The following is a 21,643-nucleotide window of genomic DNA, read 5'->3' on the forward strand; positions in this document are numbered from 1 at the left end:
GAAGGCAACCATAACGTGGATGTGGCCCTTGGTGAAAATGAGTTGGACACCGCTGCTCTAGAGGATCTGTACTCCTTGTAAGTTTAGGTTTATTACATGGCAATGATAAAACTAATATCATTGCTGGTATATTTGTGTGTGCTTGCTAAGTTGCTATCATCCTGTTTATGACGGATGGACTTTAGTAATTTTAAAGTAATAAGAACACTGCCACCAATAAAACCACTTATCACAGACACTTTGCCCTATGAATTCTAAGCTCTACAGTCAGCTACAGATTAGGAGCGTGCAGGTGCCAATACATATTAGAGTACATGATGTCAGGGTAAAAGAAGGATTGGGCATATTAAATATGACTGCTTGATTCTTTAGTTCTCAGGGGAGATAAGCCGCAACCAGAGCTGTCTGGTAGTGTTTTATACCTTTTTCCTCCCAGCTGACCCGAGCATTGGTTGAATAACTGTCGGTCGAGTGGGCAATTGGGGTTAAGCTTTATCGTTGTGGCCATGTGCTAAGTAGTATGTTTGGGTAGGGACCCACTTGGATGAGGTTGCCATGATTCTGTCAGGCATTTTTTTTTTTGCCAGATCTGAATTCGAGGTTCAAATGTGAATAAAGCCTGATAGATGTAAAAATATTGTAAAAAGTTTTTTTTTTAAACATGTAAAATCTAACTAATGCTGTTCATTTATATTTTGTGTGTGTATTTAAGGAAAGGGACCTCCAACAGGTGGAGGAAGAGCTAAGAAAGGCAGCAGAACGACTGCAGGAACTTCACCGGGGCTAAGAAGAAGAAGAATAGGCCTCAAACTTCTGTCTTCCAGGCTATAATTTGCCAACGCTTTGCACGTGTTCTTGTACCCTGTATATACACAATTCTCCCACAGTTGGCTTGGGCCTGTGTTTTCATGGCTGTTTTATAAAGTAAATTTTGGCCTGAAAGTACTCTCAGAACAGATCCTGGCTTCGGAGTCACCAAGATCATACATACTGTATGTCCACAAGTACCTCAAAAAGAAAAAAAAAGAGGGAGGGATTGGAATTACCCAGTTCTATGATTGTCAATAATATTAATGTTCTTCTTCATCTTCTCTATCTTACATTGTTGTTTTTGAAATGTTTTGTTCATTAATTAAATTACAATCAGCTCTACAGAAGCAAAGTTAGGGGCATACAGAAGCAGAAGATCCTGGTCAGTACGGGAGATTTCTACAAGACTATGTCTTCTTTTGATCACAGTCTTTTTAGTGTCTGTCCAATGGTAATTTTCATGTTCTGCTGTGAGAACCGAATTAAAAATGACAAATTTAGGGTCTAAGCCTACGTAAACATTGCTTATTGGTGGTAGTCTTCATTACTAAAGGTCTGTAGTTCTCTGGTTGTCTTCTCAGTGGCTCCAGTAGCGGTAATTCCATGGTAATAACGAAAGGTTGTCCATGTCAAGGTTTAATTTATTACAAGGTAAGGTCCATTGTTCCGGTTTTCTCCTTCGTCACCAATCAGCCGGGACGGCTGGTGTACGCATCGTAAAGTAAGATGTGTTATTGACTTGTCTTTTACAATGCTCTGTGAGAGATCTAAGGTCCATCTTCCGATCTTCACATGGTGGCATATCAGAGGAACCTTCCAAAGTTGATGGAGATTCTTCATTGACTTTGAGGATTTTGTCTACATGTGAAAGTAAAGCTGGGAAAAATTCAGGAACGCCTTCATAGCCTGAAAGAGAAGGGATTTATGGAATTAAAATCCTCAGATAGATGGAAATTACTTTACATATATATATATATATATATATATATATATATATGTGTGTGTATATATATATATACAGTGGGGAAAAAAAGTATTTAGTCAGTCAGCAATAGTGCAAGTTCCACCACTTAAAAAGATGAGAGGCGTCTGTAATTTACATCATAGGTAGACCTCAACTATGGGAGACAAACTGAGAAAAAAAAATCCAGAAAATCACATTGTCTGTTTTTTTTTCATTTTATTTGCATATTATGGTGGAAAATAAGTATTTGGTCAGAAACAAAATTTCATCTCAATACTTTGTGATATATCCTTTGTTGGCAATGACAGAGGTCAAACGTTTTCTGTAAGTCTTCACAAGGTTGCCACACACTGTTGTTGGTATGTTGGCACATTCCTCCATGCAGATCTCCTCTAGAGCAGTGATGTTTTTGGCTTTTCGCTTGGCAACACGGACTTTCAACTCCCTCCAAAGGTTTTCTATAGGGTTGAGATCTGGAGACTGGCTAGGCCACTCCAGGACCTTGAAATGCTTCTTACGAAGCCACTCCTTCGTTGCCCTGGCGGTGTGCTTTGGATCATTGTCATGTTGAAAGACCCAGCCACGTTTCATCTTCAATGCCCTTGCTGATGGAAGGAGGTTTGCACTCAAAATCTCACGATACATGGCCCCATTCATTCTTTCATGTACCCGGATCAGTCGTCCTGGCCCCTTTGCAGAGAAACAGCCCCAAAGCATGATGTTTCCACCACCATGCTTTACAGTAGGTATGGTGTTTGATGGATGCAACTCAGTATTCTTTTTCCTCCAAACACGACAAGTTGTGTTTCTACCAAACAGTTCCAGTTTGGTTTCATCAGACCATAGGACATTCTCCCAAAACTCCTCTGGATCATCCAAATGCTCTCTAGCAAACTTCAGACGGGCCCGGACATGTACAGGCTTAAGCAGTGGGACGCGTCTGGCACTGCAGGATCTGAGTCCATGGTGGCGTAGTGTGTTACTTATGGTAGGCCTTGTTACATTGGTCCCAGCTCTCTGCAGTTCATTCACTAGGTCCCCCCGCGTGGTTCTGGGATTTTTGCTCACCGTTCTTGTGATCATTCTGACCCCACGGGGTGGGATTTTGCGTGGAGCACCAGATCGAGGGAGATTATCAGTGGTCTTGTATGTCTTCCATTTTCTAATTATTGCTCCCACAGTTGATTTCTTCACTCCAAGCTGGTTGGCTATTGCAGATTCAGTCTTCCCAGCCTGGTGCAGGGCTACAATTTTGTTTCTGGTGTCCTTTGACAGCTCTTTGGTCTTCACCATAGTGGAGTTTGGAGTCAGACTGTTTGAGGGTGTGCACAGGTGTCTTTTTATACTGATAACAAGTTTAAACAGGTGCCATTACTACAGGTAATGAGTGGAGGAAAGAGGAGACTCTTAAAGAAGAAGTTACAGGTCTGTGAGAGCCAGAAATCTTGATTGCTTGTTTCTGACCAAATACTTATTTTCCACCATAATATGCAAATAAAATGAAAAAAAAACAGACAATGTGATTTTCTGGATTTTTTTTTCTCAGTTTGTCTCCCATAGTTGAGGTCTACCTATGATGTAAATTACAGACGCCTCTCATCTTTTTAAGTGGTGGAACTTGCACTATTGCTGACTGACTAAATACTTTTTTTCCCCACTGTATATATATATATATATATATATATATATATATATACAGCTCTGGCAAAGATTAAGAGACAAGTGCAAAATTTCCAGTTTGTATGATTTTTCTTTTTTCTCTTTATAGGTATATTTTTGAGTAAAATGTAAATTGCTCTTTTATTCTATAAGCTACTGACAACATGTCTTCAAATTTCCAAGCACTAAATTTTGTATTTATTTTCAGAAAATGAGAAATTGTCAAAATAACAAAAAAAATGCAGTGCTTGCAGATCTCAAATAATGCTAAGAAAACAAGTTCATAATCATTTAGAAACAACAATACTAATGTTTTAAGTCAGGACGAGTTCAGAAATCAATATTTTGCGGAATAACCAAGATTATTAATCAGAGCTTTCATGCACCTTGGCATGCTTTCCACCAGTCTTTCACACTGCTTTTGGGTGACCTTATGCAACTCCTGGTACAAAAATGTAAGCAGTTCTTCTTTATTTGATGGCTTGTGATTATCCAGCTTCCTCTTGATTACATTCCAGAGGTTTTCAATGGGGTTCAGGTCTGGAGATTGGGCTGCCCATGACAGGGATTTGATATGATGGTCCTTCATCCACACATTGATTGACCTAGCTGTGTGGCATGGTGCATTGTGCTGCTGGAAAAAACAGTTCTCAGAGTTGGGGAACATTGCCTGAACAGGGAGTAATCAACTGTTTTTCCAAGATAACCTTGTATGCAGCATGATTCATACTTCCTTCGCAAAGATTAACCTGCCCAATTCCAGCTTTGCTGAAGTATCCCCAGATCATCACCGATTCTCCACCAAATTTCATAGTGGGTGCAAGACACTGTGGCTTGTACGCCTCTCCAGGTCTCCGTCTAACCATTAGATGACCAGGTGTTGGGCAAAGCTGAAAATTAGACTCATCAGAGAAGATTGCCTTACTCCCGTCCTCTATGGTCCAATCCTTATGGTCTTTGGCAAACATCAGCCTGGCTCTCCTTTGCTTCTCATTGATGAAAGGCTTTTTTCTACCTTTACGTGACTAGAGCCCTGCCTCTAGGAGCCTGTTACGAACTGTTCTTGCTGTGCACTTCACCCCAGCTGCCATTTGCCAATTTGCCATTCCTTTTGTAGGTCACTTGATGTCATCCTGCAGTTGGTGAGTGACATTCGAGAAAGATGATGGTCATCCCAGTCAGTGGAGAGTCGTTTTCGCCCTCTGCCGGTCTGTAGCTTTGTTGTCCCCAATGTCTGCTGCTTGACCTTGTTGTAATGGACTGCCGTCTTAGAAATTTTGAGGATGGAGGTAACATGACGCTCACTGTATCCCTCTGCTAGTATAGGCAGAATTGAGCACTTCTTTTCCTCACTCAAGACTTTTCTTTTCAACTCCTTTGGCATGGTTAAAAGTTATTTTTTCAGTCCTATTAATTTGGGATATTACTAGCACTTGTTTGGCCATCCAGCTTGTCCTATTGCAAGAGGATTGTGAACACCACAGCAGGGATTTTTATACCTTCCTTCGTTAAATAAGATTTGGTTCAGGTGATCACCTAATCAGAAGCACATTAAGTAGAATGAGGTGTACTCTGGTTGACATTCAACTGACACTGGAACGGAATGGCTGTCAGACAGGTAGAGAAGCTGATTTTTATAAAACTGTGCAGTGCTCTCTTAATTTTTGCCAGAGCTGTATATATATATATATATATATATATATATATATATATATACATACAGAGAGAGAGAGAGTAAAAATGTCACTTATAGATGGAGGGCAAGAATAACTAACCTGGGAAAGCATTGACGTCAATGACGGCACAACGACCACTCTGTGTGTCCACGATTAAATCCACCCCAAAGAGAGACATCCCCAGAGCTTCCTGAAGACCATGAACCACCTGTCTGACAGAATCCTCTGATGGAGGAAGGACATCTGCATATAGGGGTGTCTGGAACCACAAAAGAAGACCATTAGGAACATTCTAGCCAAAATATTGCCAAACATGTCACTACATACACTTTGAGTAAAATATTTGTCTGTGACTACTAAAAATATGCAGCTGAGGACATGGAGAGCTACATTCATAAGTTCATTAAAGGAGATGTTTAAAAACATTTATTACCCTTCCATAGGAAAGATGATAAATGTATATATACTGAGAGTCCGGCTACTGAGACCCCATACCAACAATTCGGAGAACATTCAATGTGTAAATGGAGAAGCAGTGAGCATGTGCAACCACCCCTCCTGTAGACAGGGGTCGCTTATGCTCACTACTGCTTCATTCACACAGATAACTTTGGGACTGCCATTCTTGTGATTAGTCGGGGTCATAGCAGTCTGATCATAAATTTATGACCTACCTCTTGGATATGGGACATCTTTTGTAAATCCATTTGGAGCTCTAAAGGGGGTTCCTTTACATGGACTTTGTAAAATTGCAATATGAAAGACACATGGAGGTACATAGAGATATATCCTGTAGCTCCTCACATACATGTCACCTATTTGAGTGCTTTCAGACTACAGAGTACAAGCATAATCATATCCTACATACCCTTTACTATACAAAACTAGTGGTGTGGCACGAGCTCATAGCTGCACATTTCTTTCATACTACTGTGTGCATGGTTATATCATCAGATCCTGAATATATCGAAAAAATCTACAGGGCTACTAAATGGTCAAACACATTATAAGTAACATGTAAATAAAAAAGTAAGTGAACCCCCGTAGACTCACTTGAGACAGGTGTGAACAGGACTCTGCTTTGGAGACCTGATGGCTGTTAAAGTAGATTGTTGATTGGTCTGTAGGTAAAAAAAAAATGTGCAGAATATTGTAGGCAGGGTTACCTATTATTGATTTTTCATAGATTGAGTAACCCTTACATTTCTTTAACGTATGTACATTTTAAAATACTAACAAGTAGATAAAAAAAAAACAGTAATTAATTGTGCAATTACCGGAAGTGTAAAAGTTAGTCATAAGTAAAATACTCGGAAATGGTTGCTGTATGCCATGCCCAAAAACGACAGATCATACACATGGATATCATAGGATACCGACCTGCCTCTCCTATGGGAAAATCACGTATGGATGGCCTCTTGACGATAAAGTGCTGTGAACCCACAACAAATATCTTATAAAGTGTGGCACTGTGATTAATGAAGCTTTGGAGAAGACAAGGGGGCGTCACATCCTTTAGGCCCTTTTCATTGAATATCAAGGACATCTGCAATACAGGAAAGCAGGGGTTAAATGCTAACACATTTGTAAACATTCCACATGAAAAGCTGCAGTACTACATATAACCTGTGGACGTTTGTGGTACTGTTTTATGGTTAAACTTTAAATAGGGGTTTTCTGCTTTACAGAACTCAATATCAACTACCCTATCAGAATATTGTATTAAATGCCAGTGAATGCAGATTAGAAAGCAGTAGCACTTACTGTGCTTCCTCCTCTGGACCCAGTGAACATGTGGTCACTGGGTGTAGGGAGGGAGCAGAAGTTTCTGAGTCCTAGGAAAGCTCTGCTATGTAGCCAGGAGGTTGAAATTTGCTTGTAACTAGGGCTAACCTTCAGTCACAGGGGAAATTAGAAATAAAAAAAGTATTCATATACTAAAATGCCCCCATAGTGGTCTTTTAAGATCTTATTTTGGACACAGTGTGTAAAATAAATTAAAAAAATCCAAATAATTTTTTTTTTACAAATTTCTGAATTTTCATTTCATTTAATTTTATCATCTGAAAAAAAAATCATTAACATAGTAAAAAAAATAAAACCTATACAAGTTTGGTCTCATTGCAATCATACCTGAAGAATCATGTATCAAGGTCAATTTTATTAATCAATGAAAGACTTAAAACTGAAACCTAAAATAATGGCAGAATTCCATTTTTTTCACCATTTCACCAAACGTAGAAATTTTTTTCCGCTTTTCTTGGTGCATTATATGGTAAAATGAATGGTATCATACAAAACCAGTCAGCGATAAAATATAAAGTAACAAATACACAAAGCAGACCTCGTGGGAACGTGGTCCGTGGGCCACCCGGGTTTTGCAAACTGCGGGAGAAAGAACATTAGGTCTTTATTATTGTATGGTGATAAATTGTAATGTTCCCCATATGCAAATCCCAATTCTCCACATGAAAGGAGAAGTCCAGTTTAGAAAATCAGCATGATGACCCCACAGCACCCCACACACAGTATGATGACCACACATTCCCCACCATTCAGTAAAACTTCCCCATATGGTACAATGCCCCTACATCCCCACACTTTGTATGCGAATTCACAAACGCAGTATCTTCAAAAAATGGCACCGGATATCGCAATATGTGTGTTGACTCCGGCGCCATTTTGTTGAAGAATTGTACTACAACGTCCACATAGCAGTGCACACATCACCATACACAGTGTCTTCAATAGAATGGAGCCGCAGTGCGGCATGTGCATGTGCTGACTCTGGCGCCACAGTGCGCAGGCACCACCCATCCCACATCCACCATTATATATAAGATGGGCATGTGCATTTGAATTATTTTTTGGGTGAACTGACTGTTATTAAAAAAAAAAAAATGGAGAAAGCTCTGGTTGGGATAGCACGCGTGCGGGCTCACGCGTGCAACAGATATTAAGTGCAACGGGATCAAGTGTTTTGCAGTTAGACAATGCAGTTGGACAGGGCAGGAGACAGGTAAGGTGCATAAGTTTTTCATGCACGCATGCTTCTTGGTCAGTCGTACTACATATGCATTGATCATATCAAACTGCTGCTTTTTTGTCTTCACCTCTGCTTTCTAACAACTCGCCTGCCCTTTTACACATTCTGTGCACTCTCTGCATATCCACCCCTCCCTTTTCCCCTCTCCCATGTATAACTCTGAGGCTCTATTGACATTTCTTACCCACACCAAACCATCCAAAACCACCATGCAGCACTCAAAACGTTCATACAAATCATCCCACCACCTGCTTTTTCTGTTTTTTCTCCTTTTAATAGTTGCAGGTGACATCTCCCCCAACCCTGGGCCTCCCTCCACCAGCATACGTTACTCTCCTCCATCTGCATATAGAAACCCTGCTAATCTTATTAACATTCAGTGCATGCCTTCTCCTCTCACTTTCCAATGTGCTCTCTGGAATGCACGGTCTGTGTGTAACAAACTGACTTACATTCACGATCTTTTTCTCTCTAATTCCCTTAACCTTCTGGCTATTACAGAAACCTGGATCCAGCATTCAGACACCACCGCTGCTGCCGCTCTCTCGTTTGGTGGGCTAAAATTTTCACATACCCCCAGACCTGAGAACAGACAGGGTGGAGGTGTTGGTTTGCTCCTTTCATCACAATGTGCTTTCCAGGTCATCCCCCTGGTTCCCTCACTTACATTTCCTTCCTTTGAAGTCCACGCCGTCAGACTCTTTAAGCCCTTCTCCTTACGAGTGGCGGTCGTTTATCGCCCTCCAGGCTCCTCCCGCCAGTTTCTAGACCACTTCACCACCTGGCTTACTCACTTTCTATCCTGTGACATCCCCACCCTCATCATGGGAGACTTTAACATCCCCATCAATGATCCGCTCTCCCAGTCTGCCTCTCATCTTTCTCTAACTTCTTCATTCGGCCTCTCACAGTTTACTAATTCTCCTACACATGAGGACGGGAATACTCTGGACCTGGTTTTCTCCCGTCCCGGCTCGCTGCACGACTTTACTAATTCACCCCTCCCGCTCTCGGACCACAACCTTCTTTCCTTCTCTGTCAAGAATTATCTCCTCACCCGGAACACCCCCACTTACCACACTTATCGGAATACACGTACCATTAATACCCAACAGCTTAGGGACAATCTCCACACATCTTTAGCCCCCATCTCCACCCTCTCCTGTCCAGACATAGCATTGTCACACTTCAATAATACACTGAAGAATGCCCTAGATGAAGCAGCACCTTCTATACGCAGAAAGACCCGACACAGACAACGGCAGCCCTGGCACACAACGCAAACACGCTTTCTTCAGCGCTGCTCGAGGTGTGCAGAGCAGCAGTGGAGAAAATCTCTCTTAGCAGAAGACTTCATCCACTATAAGTTCATGCTCAAAACCTATAACTCTGCCCTTCATCTGGCCAAACAATCCTACTTCACCACCCTCATCACCTCACTATCCAACAACCCAAGACGACTTTTTGAAACCTTAAACTCCCTCCTGAAACCTAAAGTACAGGCCCCCATCACCAACCTCAGCGGTGAGGATCTGGCCACTTATTTCCTAGAAAAAATCAACCACATCCATCAGGATATCTCAGCCCTATCTCCTCAGTGCCTGGATCCCCTTCCCTGCCGCACCTCAAGCTCACTAGACATCTTTGAGCCTGTTTCAGAAGAAGAAGTTTCCAAGCTCCTCGCTTCTGCTCGGCCTACAACCTGCAACAGTGACCCTATTCCTTCACAGCTCCTGCAGTCTCTCTCACCAGTGGTCACCACTCACCTGACTAAAATATTTAACCTCTCTCTTTCTTCAGGTATATTTCCCTCCTCATTTAAACATGCCATCATAACCCCTTTACTTAAAAAGCCATCCCTGGACCAGAACTGCACTGCTAACTACAGACCTGTCTCTAACCTTCCCTTCATCTCTAAACTCCTGGAACGCCTGGTCCACTCCCGTCTAATCCGCTATCTCTCGGATAACTCTCTTCTCGACCCCTTACAATCTGGTTTCCGCTCTTTACACTCTACTGAAACTGCCCTCACTAAAGTCTCTAATGATTTAATAACAGCTAAATCGAAAGGTCATTGCTCCCTGCTGATTCTCCTGGATCTCTCTGCCGCATTTGACACTGTGGATCACCAGCTCCTCCTCACTATGCTCCGCTCTATAGGCCTCAAGGACACGGCCCTCTCCTGGTTCTCCTCCTACCTCTCTGACCGCTCCTTCACTGTATCTTTTTCCGGCTCCTCTTAATCTCTTCTCGTCCCCTTACTATCGGGGTCCCGCAGGGCTCAGTCCTAGGCCCCCTCCTCTTCTCTTTATACACTGCCCCTATTGGACAAACAATCAGCAGATTTGGGTTCCAGTATCATCTCTATGCTGATGACACCCAATTATACACTTCTTCCCCTGACATCACCCCTACCCTAATTCAAAATACCAAGGATTGTCTGTCTGCTGTCTCTAGCATCATGTCCTCCCTCTATCTGAAACTAAATCTCTCTAAAACTGAACTTCTTGTGTTTCTCCCCTCTACTAACCTCACTCTACCTAACATCGAAATAACCCTGGAGGGTTCAACCATAACTCCCAAGCAGCATGCCCGCTGTCTTGGGGTCATATTCGACACTGAACTTTCCTTTACTCCGTACATCCGATCACTCAGTCGCTCTTGTCACCTGCATCTTAAAAACATCTCCAGAATCCGACCTTTTCTCACCTTTGAAACTGCTAAGACTCTTACTGTCGCTCTTATTCATTCTCGCCTGGACTACTGCAACTCTCTTCTGATCGGTCTCCCTCTTACCAAACTTTCTCCTCTCCAATCCATCTTGAATGCGGCAGCCAGGGTCATATTTCTGTCCAGCCGCTTCACCGATGTCTCCATCTTGTGCCAGTCATTACACTGGCTACCTATTCGCTACAGGGTCCAGTATAAACTCATCTCTCTCACCCACAAAGCTCTCCACTGTTCTGCACCGCCTTATATCTCCTCTCTCATCTCTGTCTATCGCCCTACACGTGCCCTCCGTTCTACAAATGACCTAAGACTAACATCCCCCGTAATCCGAACCTCGCACCTCCGCCTCCAAGACTTCTCTCGTGCTGCTCCAGCTCTCTGGAATGCACTTCCCCAGGCGATCAGACTGATACCTAGCCCTGACCTATTCAAGCGCGCTTTGAAAACCCATCTCTTCAAACAAGCCTACCACATCAACTACCCAGCAAGCTAACTTTGCCATGTTCCCTCCTTCCAAATATTATTCTGAATCTGCACCCTACTATTCATCTGTCTCCACACCCTTCATGCACATGATAACTGCACTTGATACTTGTCTATTGCACTTAAACACACGGGCTGATGACCGGATCATGCAGCTTTATATGAAAATCCCTATTATAATTGCCAGACCTGAATTAACAAGCATTTTTCACCTACTGTGTCCCCCCATTTCCTTGTAGATTGTAAGCTTGCGAGCAGGGACCTCACTCCTAATGTCACTGTTTGAATTGTCTTAACTTGTATTGAATTTATTGTCTGTACATGTCCCCGCTTAATTGTAAAGTGCTGCGGAATATGTTGGCGCTATATAAATAAAAATTATTATTATTATTATTATTCTTTTGAGCAAACCTGCCCATTAACATTAGCGGGTCTGTAAAAAGAAAGAAAACAAAAAACAGCAAAAAAAAAAACAGCACACAAATAGAAGTTTGGAAACTTTTTTTTAAAACAGAAATGTCTGTTTTTACTGAATGTGTAAAAGGAAACACTGACCAAATATGGAAAAAAATTAAATCCTTATGTTAACCAGTCTGATTTGAAAAAAAAAACAACCAAAAAACAGGCGTCTGAATTTGGCATTAAAGGTATTAATGAATGTATAATTAATGATGTGCTGTTTCCAGAAATCATTGATATGAAGTCTGAGGATATAATGACCCTGAATTGTGATGACTGTGTTATGTTGCTATCAGGATTTGTTTGACACGTGATGTGCAGATACATGTCTCCAGGGAGTCTGTATACAAATATTTATAACAGTGCATACATGAAAAAAAAAAAAACATATACCAAGATAAACTAAGTGCAGAGGTAGAAAAGCTAAGAACAATAATAGCACGGTGCAGTACACGGATGGGTGACGCCAGCAGGAGAGTGCTCAGACCTCACCCTGGACACAAGGACACACCTGAAGAACTTTGCACCCTCAGTCTGAATGACACAAATCTACACTCGATTTCCACACTGTACTAGAGATAATGAGCCATTAAACCAGGGAGGGGGCGGCCACCACCCTATGCTCACAGGTAAATACCACCCAACAGTCCTAATCAGATCCTGGAACCGTCCATGGACAGATGGGTAGGCAGAGGTACCTGGGGTTGGCAGGAGATGTCACCTCCGTCACAAGGGAGTTTTGTTTTATTATCTGATGTGACCTGCCCTTGATAGGTGTGTGGTTAACGCTTCCCTGTCTAGTTTGTACCATACTTTTTTTTAAAACTTTTTGCGGCGGAGTTATCCTACAGGATGTGCCACTATAGGGGATGCGAAGGTATCAGTCACATCTCATTTCTAGGTGCCTCCACCACATGGCACATGATAGATAGGGGCCTTGCTATAAATTTTCCTTTGGGGCCCGGAAGTGTCACATTATGCGTCTGAAGAATTGGGTAACGTACAGGTCATGTAGAGGTAATTTTCTCAGTCATTGCTTATGTCATGGGGTCAGAGGAGGATTAGGCCACACGAGTAGCCATCGTGTTTTAGCCACACACCAGTGGCTCCGTCGGGGCTTTTATCTGAACCCTGAAAAACAGAATTCAGTTGTATCTGCCAACAGAGCCATTGACTTTCTTTGAAGTAGACGGAGTCACTTTGTGTTCTGAATGGCTCCCGTTTCTCCAGTTTGTACCATTTTTCTGGACTGCTGATGGAGCCACTCACATGTGGCTAAAACGTGATGTGATCCCAGCATTACAGACTTAAATTGCCAATAGGCATGTCCGTGTTTCATAGTTGCTAACAGTCCCGAATTTGGTGGCACTGTCCTGACTATTCGGTTAAAATCCTGGCAAATTTGGTAATACTCTCACACTTATTTTGGGGCAATTTTGGAGGCATTTTAGGTCACAATCTGGGGTGGAACCTAAATATCCAAACATTTCCATTGCCATCAGATACTTTGGCCTCATCTACGGCCCTCTTCCCCACCAGTGGCTTAAAAGCATTTGGCTTTCTACATATCATAGACTATGGGCAGCAGGAATGTCATGGTATTTTTAAACTTTGGTATTAGGATAAAAACCCAACGGCTGACTGAGAATTATTTTACTTTTAATAGTCAATGTGGTTCATCACCAAAATGGCTTGAGAGTTGAAATGTTTGAGCTACTTGAGTATGTGATGAAAGGGTTGAGGGCCTTTAGTATGTACTCCATGCTTTTTACTACATACACACACAATTATCTATGTCCTAGCGCAAAACCCCTCTATATGTAAAAAACAACCCCGGGTTTATTAAATTATTGGTATTCTTACTGATAGGGAAAGTGAGATGTTCTCTAACCAAAGCCACCATATCATTGCGTTTGAACATCAGCTCCACACACGGAGGGGAGAACACGGCACTGATCCCTACAGAAAACAGGAACATCATTAATACAAATTACATCACCCATATTTGCATTTCTGCCCTGGTACACCAACTGGATTATATAAACGAGATACCGGCTCCTCACAATACTGATGTGACTTTATCAACGGGCTTAAGAAAAGGTCCAAATTAAAGGGAATCAATGTATGATCACTGGGGGACTGCACACTGGAACCCCACTAATTACCAGAATGGGGTTCCCAAAGACCCCTGTTTGAATGGAGCGATACAGAGCATGTTTGGCCACTGCTCCTTTTACTGTCTACTGCTCTGTTCACATATGGGACTTTTTACCCGTATTCTTGGAGTAACCGTGCCCACTTTTACCATAAAAGCTGTTTTCTACTGTCCTAAAATATTGCTGGATTAAGCTATTTAATTCTAAAATAGCTAAAATATTCTAAAATAAGACATACACAAAGTAGAAGATAATCAGAAAAAACACCTATTAGTCTATTACGAAAAAATTAATTTGGAATCCAAGAATGGACAGGAAACCAACTAACTAACTGTATTGGCAAGAGGCATGGTTATCACATGACCAGGAGACCAGCTATCTATATTGAGAAGAGTCATGGTTATCACATGACCAAACAAGTGACCTAGGATCTAAAAATGTCCTTTAAATCTCTTCTGCATAATTTACTTCCATAAAATGGAGGAGCAACTAATTTAAAACATACCATGACCCCTATAGTGTGGGTCTAAAAGGATGCTATCATGCCCTGACTGTGATATCTGGTATCACAGCCTTCTGTAACCATGGCTCTGACCTTGCCTTTGGGTCTCCAGGCTTCGTAGAAGGTGATACGACTGGAATCGGTCAAGAAGTGTATGCAGAGCTGGTAGGGGGTCCAGAAGGATGGTAAAGGGATGAGTTTCCAGATAGACCTATGAAATAGCAAAACAAATGCTACATATATTACTACTTTACCATCATATAATATGTTCTACAACACTTTGTACTGCAATACATGTTTCTACACTACAATATATAGCATATTACCACCACCCTATAATAAGTGCTACTACAATACATAACCACCCTATAATATATTCTACTATACCAATGCTGCATTCAAAAATTTCTGGCCTATTGAAAATTCAATATATTAGTAAAATGCACAAGCTTTTTACTGTTTGCAATAAACGAAGCAAACAAGAACAATGTAAGTAGCTTAACGCAACTATAAAAACAAATGATTTCTCCAAATTCAGCACAAAATACCATTTGTATTGGCTACTGCAGTCTCAGAATTATTCACCCCTTCATGACAAGCATCCTTAGAATTTAGTAGCGTCCAATTGGCTATTATAACCTGCTGAAACATGATGCAAACCCATACACCAGCTGGCAGTGTTCCCGAGCTTTCCCTTCAAAGATTTCTATGGGGTTCAAGCAGTGTCGGACTAGGGTGTCAAGGGCCCACCAGAAGCATTGAGTCCAGTGGCACACCATTTAGCTGCATGCAAGTATCACATTACCCTCATTCACAAAATTACCTATATTTCTATATAACAATAGACTAAGTAGTTTGATAAATGAGTATGGAGAAGATACCCTTGTCTAAACATAGTGAAACAAATGTATTGTGCTAAATACTTCTCAGGTAGGTGGAGTAGAGAGCTCATCTTTGCATGGGGGCCCCCCAGAGGATTCTACTTTTCTCCTGGTGGCCAGTCCGAGCCTGGGTTCAAGTCAGATGACTGTGATGGCCACTTCTGAATCTTCAAGGATTTCTTCTGCAAACAAGCCTTGGTGGACTTTAAGGTTTGTTGGGGGTCAATGTCCTTTTGGATGGTCTTCGATCTCACTAAAGACATGACATTTTCTTCTAGAATTTCATGATATTTGCACTCATCTTGCAATCCACTCACTTCAGGTATCAAGTACCAGAAGAAACAAAGCCATCTCAGAGCATCACCAATTCACAGTTATGTTTCACCATAGATCCATAGATATAACTGAGCCCCAGCCATGCCTCACTGTAGTGAAAATGCAAATGTTTCACTGTAGACATCACTGATCCACTGCAATGCTTCACTGTAGGCATCACCAAGCAACCACCATGCATCACTGTAGGCATCACAGAGAATCCATCAAGCTTCAGTGTAGGAAGGATGTTTTTCTATCTCCAGACATACTGCTGATCCATAGCCCCAAAAAGTTCCAGTTTGGTTTCACCACTCTAATCCCCAAATTTCTGTGGCTTTTTTAATGGTCTTGAGCTTACTGGAGCTGACTTTTCATGTGCTTTTGGGTCATTACAGGTATATTTCTTGGAGTTTGGGCATGGAGACCTTTAGAATTTAGTATGCACCTCACTATGCAAACTGAAACCTCTGCTATCGCCAAATCTTGCCATAGGTTATTTTGCAGTTACTTGTGTCCACCTGCCTTCTCAGGAATCTGGTGAGAACCGGTGACAACTTCCTCTTTCTGCCATGTCAAGATAGTGTAGCCAGTGTTCCTGTAACTTTGAACTTGTGTACTCTGCTTCATGTTATTGCTCTAGTAAGATTCAATGCTTTGTATCCTTTCTTTCCTTTTGTGCAATGATCTTCTCGTAACTTTTTGGACCACTCTCTTGACAACTGAAGAATATTAGTGACCTGGAGGCCATTGACCACGAAGAACAGGCTAAGATTCAACAGGAACGCTGCTAGAAGCTGGTGTCTGGTTATCCATCCCATTTGCAGCAGGTCACAACAGCCAGATTGGCTCTTTTAAGTACGAAAGACGCTTCTCAGGAAGGTTTGAATAATTCTGTGACTGAAGTAGTCTGTTAAAGTGGCATCTTATGCTGAATTTGGAGAAACCACTTGTTATATTATTTTTATTGAGACTTTTTATTGCTCTTGTTTCATTGATTTATTGCAGAAAGAGTGTACATTTTGCTTATCATTCTAATTTACAATAGGGATTGAATCATTTTAATTGCAACCGTATATAAAGTCATACTTTAGCGCCCAATAATAGATGCTACTATACTTGACTAGGCTACTGAACAATACGCTGCCATCTACGTGAGTACGTGACATTAGTATCCATAAATTCAATATTTGCTCATTTGACAGGTAATTTACAACTCGCTAATGAATATCTATACAAAGAGGAAACTTGTGTGCCATTGTACTGACGAGTGTACAATTCATATATTTATACACTCTTTACGGATACCGCGTAGCCCAGCATGACATTTAGTTGTATTTTTAGTTCCTTTATTGTTTGTAGACTATTAACTCATTCTCCAATTTTATGTGATTACCTGAAGCCTCTGAACAAGGTGATGGGACGCCAGGTCCTGACCCGCTTCTACTAAGAGGTCTGACAACTTGTGGATAATGAGGTCAAATGGCCCTTGGCTATGGAGACATTTGGTGAGGTCAACCTGAAGAAGACACAATATGGAAAAATAAGATAACGTTCTACAGAGTAATAATTTGGCTAACAGGATTATCACAAGCACAACATGTGAATAAGGGATAAATGTATAACTGGTAGAGCGTACCATCCACTTACTTCAGGTATCAAGTACCAGAAGAAACAAAGTCATCTCAGAGCATCACCAATTCACGGTTCTTTGGGAACAGTTATTTTTGGAACTGTGGTCACGCATGCGCATAGACTAATCAAAGGTAATGGAGCAGTGATCACACATGTGTGCTACTGGTGTCATACATAAATGGGCGATACCACTCTATTCACACCAGTCATAAATCTATACATAAACCCTTTATCAAAACTCCATTTGTTGCCCTTAGCAACCAATCAGAGCCCAGCTTTTATTTTTTAAACAGCTTTGGTAAAATGAAAGCTGCACTGTGATTGGTTGCTATGGGCAACAAAACTGGTTTTTAGATAAATCTACCCCATTTTAAGCTATCACCAATATTAAATAAGTACGAGCTGTTTATTAGTCTCACCTTTTATTTGAGGAATGTCAGCTATATGCTCATTCCTCATTATAGGCCTGTCTAAATGGACGTTAAGAATAAGTACCCCCTAAGAAGCTTGTGGACTTCACAATCAACCACGCATCTCAGGCAATCATGTAATAAAAAGCCAAAATTCTTAAAATTCTTACCTCTGTCACGTCGTATCCTTGATTCCTAGGATACAGACATAAAACAAGACATGGGTTAAGTGTCAAAATGACATTCACAGAACACAAATAACAACTAAACAGAACAATGAAGTTATGGGTAAATAGATATAGTAATGTATGAGAATGTCAGATACATACGAGACCAAAACAAGCAAAGATGGTGGCCCACATGATGTTTTTGTCAATTCGACAGAGAGTTTTGCTATTAGCAATGGTCTGCACATATGGCCACCATCTAACTAACACATGAGAGTGATGTCAAGCAGGAGCTGAAAGCCACCGAGATGCAAGTTTTCTAATAGCGCTCACATCAAACCGTTGATACCACAAGGCAAAATGTAGACTTGGAGATCAGTTATCATGACAAAGGTGGAACCAATATTTATCTTCCTGGATCCCATATATATAGGTGGCTACAAGGACAATTATGGGCATAGAAATCGATGTCAATATCCTCTCCATAGAGGAAGCCCATACAGATGTTCCCATTGTCAACAGACATGGCTTCGTTATACGTCATAGTCCTTGAGAGAAGAGCTCATGAACAATTTTTAATACCTAATGCAAATTTTTAACACTACATGTTCCTGTTCTGTTTAATTCTACTTATTCAATATCGGGAATTCCCATTAATTTTTATTGGCCCCCTTCCACAAGTTAGTTAAGGTGATAGTGGGTAAAATTGCACTTTGCACTAGTGGTGTTTAAGGTAATGGTGCGCGATATAGCTCTTGAATTTGGTTAAGGTGATGGTGGGCAATATAGCTCTTGAATTTGGTTAAGGTGATGGTGGGCGATATAGCTGTTGAATTTGGTTAAGGTGATGGTGGGTGATATAGCTCTTGGATTTGGTTAAGGTGATGGTGGGCGATATAGCTCTTGAATTAGGTTAAGGTGATGGTGGATGATATAGCTCTTGGATTTGGTTAAAGAGATGGTGGGCGATATAGCTCTTGTATTTGGTTAAAGTGATGGTGGGCAATTTAGCTCTTGAATTTGGTTAAGACCGTTAAGGTGATGGTGGGCGATAAGCTCTTGAATTTGGTTAAGGTGATGGTGGGCGATATAACTCTTGACTTTGGTTAAGGTGATGGTGGGTGACATAGCTCTTGGATTTGGTTAAGGTGATGGTGGGTGATATAGCTCTTGGATTTGGTTAAGATGATGGTGGGTGATATAGCTCTTGGATTTGGTTAAGGTGATGGTGGGTATATAATATTTAGCATTGGTTAAGTTTATTTTGTGAATTATAGCACTTGGCATTGATTAAGGCAATGGTGTGAAATAAAGCACTTGGCATTATTTAAGATGGTGGTTGGAAATATAGCACTTGGCATTGGCATTAGTTAAGCCTTAACCAATGTCGATGTCAAGTACTATATTTTCCACTATCAACCTACCAATGCCAAAAATGTTATCCCCCATTTTATTCCCCTTAACCGTTAAAGTGACGGTTGGAGATATAATTTTTGGCATTGATGGTGGAAAATATAGCACTTGACATTGTCATGGGTTAAGATGATGGTGGGAAATATAAGACTTGGCATTAGTTAAGATCATAGTGTGGAATATAGCTTTTGGTATTGGCAACGTTTAAATTGGTGGTGGGTGATATAGCTCTTAACACGGGCAGAAAATGGGTATGCATGCTAATATTATAATATTATTTTACACAGCAATGCTGTGTACTAATTGTTGTCATATGATGCTTTGTCCTATACAAGAAAACAGTCCTACATAATCTCAGACCTCACTCTTCTTTTCTTTTGTATGAGAAAAATGAAAATTAGTTTGGTTACCTATATATTTTAAGCATTTAGGACATCTGTTTCACAGGACGAACATTCAAGATCACAGTATGGACCACGAAATGTGGCTGATCTGGATATTGAAGTCCATACTAGTACCACGAATGTCGAAAGTGTGAAAATGGCCTTATAATGAACACTTCATTATTATCTTACATAGTCTGATCCTCAAGAGATTTTATAATGGATCTTCTTCAAGAGATCAAGGTCTTAAGCCTCACGTAAGGCAGCTGCTCATAAGCTACCTTGTAATGGACCTTCTTCACCTGAAATGTCTCCTACTCTTATACGGTATATTCATTTTATGTGCTACTATGAAGAAATATCTATTAAGATATGATTTGTTTTATATTTATAGGGGTCATATTTAAATATTTCACTTCGTTAGAAGAATCCCCCAACCATAGATTGATCACAGGGAGACAGCGTTGAGGAAACTAAGAATTACACAGATGCTTTTGAATTGAATGATCTGTCATTGTACGGCATGGACATGCCGGGTCCTCCAAGACCTGTTCTCTACTTTGGTAAAAAAGTTGGTGTTCTGAATCTCTAAAAATTCTTCTCTATTAAACCAAAATTCTTTCTTGATGGAACTATCAGAAAATTAGTTTTCTATTTCAGCTTACAAAGTCCCAAAACTTTAGCATACAGCCAATCCATATGATATAATGCATATGCCAATTGTCACATGGAATAATAATGCAATGGTGGCGCAGTAGCTTATACAGATATATAGGCATATCATATGTTTGCCTTTCGACTCTGCTCATTTCATTTTACATGGGACTGCAGGTAAACCCACTGCTCAATAAGTGACCTGGCAAGATTATTTCTGCTTCAACATACGATATTTCACATATCAGAAAAACACACCTACCTGTGTAATCCACTAATCCAAGGTGCAACATGTGCTATATGCCCCCACATAATGGAAAGCATGCTGTACTATAGTGCAGAGGTAGAAGACTGTATCAGATCACTACATAGGTTGCACATAGTCTATGATCCCAGTAGCACACCTGTACAAATAGGATGTGTAATATCCATAAAATCGGACTGACCTGCATAGATCCTCAAAGATGTGAAAATTGAGTTTTCTCTTCTTGTTCTCATTCAGACATACTCCAATCCTCTTCCTGGAGTTCAGGGAAGGCATGATCACCGCACCTGCTGTCAGTCCCCACAGTGTAAACCAGCTCGCCCAGGTAACACCAGTCTGCTCCAGTCACCTTTGACCTCTCTGCTGCATTCTTCCTGCTCCAGTAGGATGGGTTCACCAATGGCGGTGACTAAGGGTAGTGATGACTAGTATACGTGAGGTTTGGGACGGGCATCTATCAGCTGAATGCCATAAATATTGATTAGTTCACAGTCACCAGGGACATGGCATATGACACTCCTCCTGATGAGGAACAACTGCAATGACTGAGCCACAGTATCAGCAACTGAGTAGTCACCTACGGTATGGATCATATATATATATATATTTTTATATATGTACAGTATATTTTTTATGTACATAGAATCGATAAAGACACTTTACATAAAAACTGACCCAAAGCAAAGAAAAGTTGTTACTGTGAAGAACCATTTTTAATATTAAATGCAAAGTTAAATCAAAATGCATGTGTTTTATATGTAATGTATTAACAGGTATGCGACTGCACGGCTGCCACTAGTAATTTCGGGGCCTCATAGTGGCAAAATTTTCGGGGTCCCCTTGAGACTCCGCCCAGACTCCACCCCAGCGGCGCCTCTACCCCTCGAATCTTCCACGGTCCCACCGCCCACTCATAGAAAAACTCCACATCTGCACCACATCCTCACCAATCAGACATTAACCCCTTCATGACCCAGCCTATTTTGACCTTAATGACCTGGCCATTTTTTGCAATTCTGACCAGTGCCCCTTTATGAG

The 21,643-nt window shown here is 41.0% G+C and overlaps 2 protein-coding genes across 2 annotated transcripts in view; one reads left to right on the forward strand and one right to left on the reverse strand.

The window, feature by feature from the left end:
* CCER2 (coiled-coil glutamate rich protein 2) overlaps window positions 1–1,329 on the forward strand; it is a 29,205-nt gene extending 27,876 nt beyond the window's left edge. Inside the window, exon 6 of the mRNA XM_073549059.1 lies at window positions 713–1,329. Within this exon, the coding sequence (XP_073405160.1) occupies window positions 713–787 (75 nt within the window). The 3' untranslated portion in view covers window positions 788–1,329. The remainder of the gene's footprint in view (window positions 1–712) is intronic.
* LOC141051925 (inositol-tetrakisphosphate 1-kinase-like) lies at window positions 1,037–21,015 on the reverse strand. Its single transcript, XM_073549058.1, has 10 exons — window positions 20,787–21,015; window positions 17,894–17,918; window positions 17,075–17,197; window positions 14,579–14,696; window positions 13,691–13,786; window positions 7,454–7,494; window positions 6,490–6,655; window positions 6,163–6,230; window positions 5,209–5,368; window positions 1,037–1,716 (listed from the first exon to the last, which is right to left on the reverse strand). The coding sequence occupies exons 1-10, from the start codon at window positions 20,879–20,881 to the stop codon at window positions 1,493–1,495; spliced, it is 1,116 nt and encodes a 371-aa protein (XP_073405159.1). The 5' UTR covers window positions 20,882–21,015; the 3' UTR covers window positions 1,037–1,492.
* Between the last annotated feature and the right edge of the window lie 628 nt (window positions 21,016–21,643).

The sequence above is a fragment of the Dendrobates tinctorius genome, unplaced genomic scaffold (genome assembly GCF_039654945.1).
Source record: "Dendrobates tinctorius isolate UK_male_01 unplaced genomic scaffold, ASM3965494v1 ptg000158l, whole genome shotgun sequence".
Lineage (NCBI taxonomy): Eukaryota > Metazoa > Chordata > Amphibia > Anura > Dendrobatidae > Dendrobates > Dendrobates tinctorius.

Excerpts from the sequence above, each read along its gene's own strand:
- LOC141051925 (XM_073549058.1), bottom strand. The coding sequence starts at position 20,881 with ATGCCTTCCCTGAACTCCAGGAAGAGGATTGGAGTATGTCTGAATGAG. Across the intron at positions 13,787-14,578 it reads CCTGGAGACCCAAAGGCAAG|GGATCAGTGCCGTGTTCTCC; the intron begins GTCAGAGCCATG and ends TGTTTTCTGTAG. Across the intron at positions 7,495-13,690 it reads ACATCTCACTTTCCCTATCA|TTTGCAAAACCCGGGTGGCC; the intron begins GTAAGAATACCA and ends TTTCTCCCGCAG.